This window comes from Limulus polyphemus, unplaced genomic scaffold, assembly GCF_000517525.1.
Source record: "Limulus polyphemus unplaced genomic scaffold, Limulus_polyphemus-2.1.2 Scaffold314, whole genome shotgun sequence".
In the NCBI taxonomy this organism is placed as follows: Eukaryota; Metazoa; Arthropoda; class Merostomata; order Xiphosura; family Limulidae; genus Limulus; species Limulus polyphemus.
This window is the reverse complement of record NW_013665924.1, coordinates 525,087-529,018: the sequence shown is the minus strand read 5'-3', so window position 1 is coordinate 529,018 and position 3,932 is coordinate 525,087. Positions and strand designations below refer to the sequence as shown.

General features: G+C 34.9%; 1 protein-coding gene across 3 annotated transcripts in view; it reads right to left on the bottom strand.

Annotated features, from left to right (window-relative positions):
- Positions 1 to 757: 757 nt before the first annotated feature.
- LOC111085292 (GATA zinc finger domain-containing protein 14-like) overlaps positions 758 to 3,932 on the bottom strand; it is an 11,750-nt gene continuing 8,575 nt past the window's right edge. Inside the window, exons 3-5 of one of the 3 annotated variants that reach the window (XM_022383170.1) lie at positions 3,236 to 3,830; positions 2,968 to 3,205; positions 758 to 2,709 (exon numbers count right to left, since the gene is read on the bottom strand). In XM_022383170.1, the coding sequence (XP_022238878.1) occupies positions 1,830 to 2,709; positions 2,968 to 3,205; positions 3,236 to 3,830 (1,713 nt within the window). In that variant the 3' untranslated portion in view covers positions 758 to 1,829. Of the gene's footprint in view, positions 2,732 to 2,967; positions 3,831 to 3,932 lie in introns of all 3 variants that reach the window. The other 2 variants (XM_022383168.1, XM_022383169.1) reach the window with 2 other exon arrangements.

Here is a 3,932-nt window from a genome sequence, read left to right as displayed (position 1 = left end):
GCACGTTTGTAAGATTCGTATTGTTTAAATTTTAGCAATATATCAGTAATCTTAAAATAAACCTAAATGATATTTCTTCAACCAACCTTTTTTAAACCTGAAACTAAGAGAATATTTATAAATACCATAATTTATGTGACTATAAATCATTCGTATGGAAGTTTTCTAGCAACTCATTAAAAAATACGGTTTATGACAGTAATTTATTATTCATAAAACTTTTCTAAAACACATGTGGGATTGATTAGTTTAGGTTCTGGTTAAATTAGCCATTTCTTTTTTTATCAACGTAAATCAACATTTGCAAAAACAAATGTCAGTCATGTACCATATTAATATGTTATGAAATTTTACTTTTCAGTACTATTATGTTTTCTATCGCACACTGAAAGGTGTAGACTCATAAATATAAAACACAAGCGTTTTAAAACAATATGTTCGGAAGTAATCTAGTGGTTAGCGTGTAGGGCTGTGGATATAAATGTCAGGGAGTCAAGACGTGATACAGTTCAACACTTTTAGCTGTGAGGGGCTTTATAAAAATGACAGTCAATCCCGTTATTCGGTTCAAGAAGTCGGAGTAGATCCTCGTGACGGTTGGTGGCGCTGGCTGTTTCCCTTCCCTCTGGTTTTTTGTTCAAATTTAAAGATGGCTGTACCTGAGCCCAAAATGAGTGTCCCGGTTGAAAATTTCAATTCCAGTTGAAACGGTTTAAAATGTCATTAGAAAGCTAGTAAGATTTAGGTACAAGTACTAGACGCTATCAAATATCTTTATTTTCCTTTCAGTAAACGAGTTTGTACTCAGTTTCTACAATATAATTTACTCAAGTTTAGTTTTAACAAAAAAGGTAAATAGATTGGTTCAACAAGAACAAAAAAGCACCGAACTTTACAGTGTCCTTTTCTTGGTTAAAGCAAAAAAAAAGTTAATTTCAGTATAATCAAAACACAGAATCAAAAAGACCACTTTAAGACAGTGGTCAGTGTATCAATGTAACAGAAGCACTTGTTAAAAAAAAAATACTAATATTAGACTAAACACTCTATTCGCCCATTCTATAAGACGTTGTTTTTTACCGCAATATGTTGCCCGATATGTACCCATCAAAAGATAAACATAGTACTTCTAGAATATTTGACATGTTTTAGATTTTATACATAAATTCCAAGTTGGTTAGCACTAGTCTACAAAACCGTTGCTGTTAATAAAAAAAAATCTGTTATTTAGTTGTTGGCTTGTTTGTATCCTGGATTTCTGAAAAGTTTGTTTATAATTAAGCACAACGCTACACAATGGGCTATATGTGCTCTGCCCATCACGGGTATCGAAACCCAAATTATAGCGTTGTAAGTCCCCCAGACATACCGCTGTGCCACTGGGGGGCTTCTGAAAAGTAATCAAGCTCATTCTTGGGAAACGAGCAAAGAATAGAGCAAAATTTTCTGTATTTTTATTACATGTTTGTTAGTACGAATAAGAACCAGTGAAGGAATTCAATTTAAGTTAAGTTGTTGTTAAGAAGTTCGGTTCCTCGCGGTGGGTTAATCGCAGAGAGCCCATTGTGTATATCTTTGTGCTAAAACAATAACAACGTACTGATTACTTCTATTCTAGTTTTTAAACAATCTTGCCAACTTTTCTATTATCAAAATCTGATTTTCTACACAAATAAGTTGTTGTTTTTAGTCCAACTCTTTAGGCTACAAATTACTTTGCTTTTAAAAGTCTTGCATAATGTTAAAGACACTAACAAAAAAAAAAATCATCGGATGATTAAAAACGTTTCACTGCACATCACAACTGTCTACACTGTTTGATAGCGTTGCTAGTTTCTTATAATTCCATATCGCAGTTTCCTTGTTCCGTTTCCCGCATAGGATACGTGAACGGGTACGTAAACTGGATAACTAGATGGCGTCTTTCCTGGGAGGCTTGTCATCGGAGAATTTCCTGTATATTTTGAAGATGAGTTGAACAGGTGTCCTAATTCAGCAGGAAAAAAAATAACGTGATGGTTTGTCTTATTACCAAACCCGTTGTCTGCTGTAGTTTCGTTGTCCCGGTTTGTTGCCATGCTTTGTTCTAAGTTTTCTTGGCTAGGAGTTCTTATTTCATCCGAAAAGTTCAACCAAAGTGGGCTTGATTGGTTCTTGTAGTTGATTGGTTCACTGAGGTATGGCTTAGTTACGTGGTCTGCCAACTCGGTGCTGTTTTCCCTCAATCTTTTCTCCCACGATGTCGTCATATATACGTTAGTTTCATTTTCGTTATTAAAATATATGTCTGAAAATGTTGCATTATTATTTAAATACGTCGTGTTTTCGTGTCGTGTATCAGAATGTAATGTGTCTTCGGAAGCACCTTTTGTAGTTGTTTTCTCGTGAAACGTAGAAATGAAACTTTGTGTCGTTAAACCGTAGATTGTTGTAGCATTTTGTGCTTCTGTAGACTCTGTTGTTGAATCTGTCAATTCGTTTTCTAAAGTGTTGTTGCTATTGGTGGAATAGAAAGTAGCTTGATCTTTAGGGTAAGTAAAATAATTTTCATTTGAGTCGGTATATATGTTGTGCAGATTTATGGTTGAGTTGTAAATATTGTAAGTGTCTCCAATGTCATGTTTTGTAGATTGTATTGTAGAATACGTCATTTCATCTCTCAAAGACCTGTTGTTATTGACGGGATAGGAACCAACATCATGAGGAGGACTTTGTTTTGTCACATTATCACCTTCTACAAAACATGACATTGGAGACACTTACAATATTTACAACTCAAACATAAATCTGCACAACATATATACCGACTCAAATGTAAATTATTATACTCACCCTAAAGATCCAGAAAGTGCTACTGTTCGTTATGTCATGAAATATAACTCCAGCGATTCACTTTCTGATCTTCCTCATGATGTTGGTTCCTATCCCGTCAATAACAACAGGTCTTTGAGAGATGAAATGACGTAACTTTGTTTTGTCATATTATCATCATCAGAAAGTGAATCGCTGGAGTTATATTTCATGACATAACGAACAGTAGCACTTTCTGGATCTTTAGGGTGAGTATAATAATTTTCATTTGAGTCGGTATATATGTTGTGCAGATATATGTTTGAGTTGTAAATATTGTAAGTGTCCCCAATGTCACGTTTCCGAAAGTTTTCATCACGGCGATTTTCGTGATTGTTGTCCATATCATAATCATCTTCATGACTGTTGTCCATATCATAATCATCTTCATGACTGTTGTCCATATCACGATCATTTTCGTGACTGTTGTCCATATCATGATCATCTTTGTGACTATTGTTCATGTTATAATATTCATGACTATCATGACCACCATAATCTTCATGAGAATGATCACTAGAGTTGTGGTCGTGATCGTGATGATGTTTGTCTTTAAACTGAGAATCTTCTTCATTTAAATAAATGACATATGATGAACTTGAATTTCCAATATATTCTAATGAGTCATCTGCGTCTTTATTTGCAATGTCCCTAGCGCTACCATTTTGTCGTGTCACTACTGCCGGAAATCCTTCATTATCATTGGGAGTGTTGAGGCCAAACAAAGTTGAATCTTTCATTACAGTGACGTCAGCAGGGTTCTTGTCTTCAACTGCTGGATCATTAGTTCTTACTGTGGCGTGGAATCCATTCTCGTCCGCAGTGTATTCCACCACTCGATCATTATCCTTCCCACCAATAACCTTATAAGATCCCGACACCTTGCCTGACTCATCGGACGATTCTTGATGAGAATAGCCGCCATGTTGGCCGATTGGAACTTCATATTTAAAAGAGTAAGGAAACCATCCATGGTTTAACTGCAAGAAGAAAAGTGACAATGGTCACTTAATGTAAACTTCTATACAACAATATATATATATATATATATATAAGAAAATACGAATAAACTAATTCGTTGG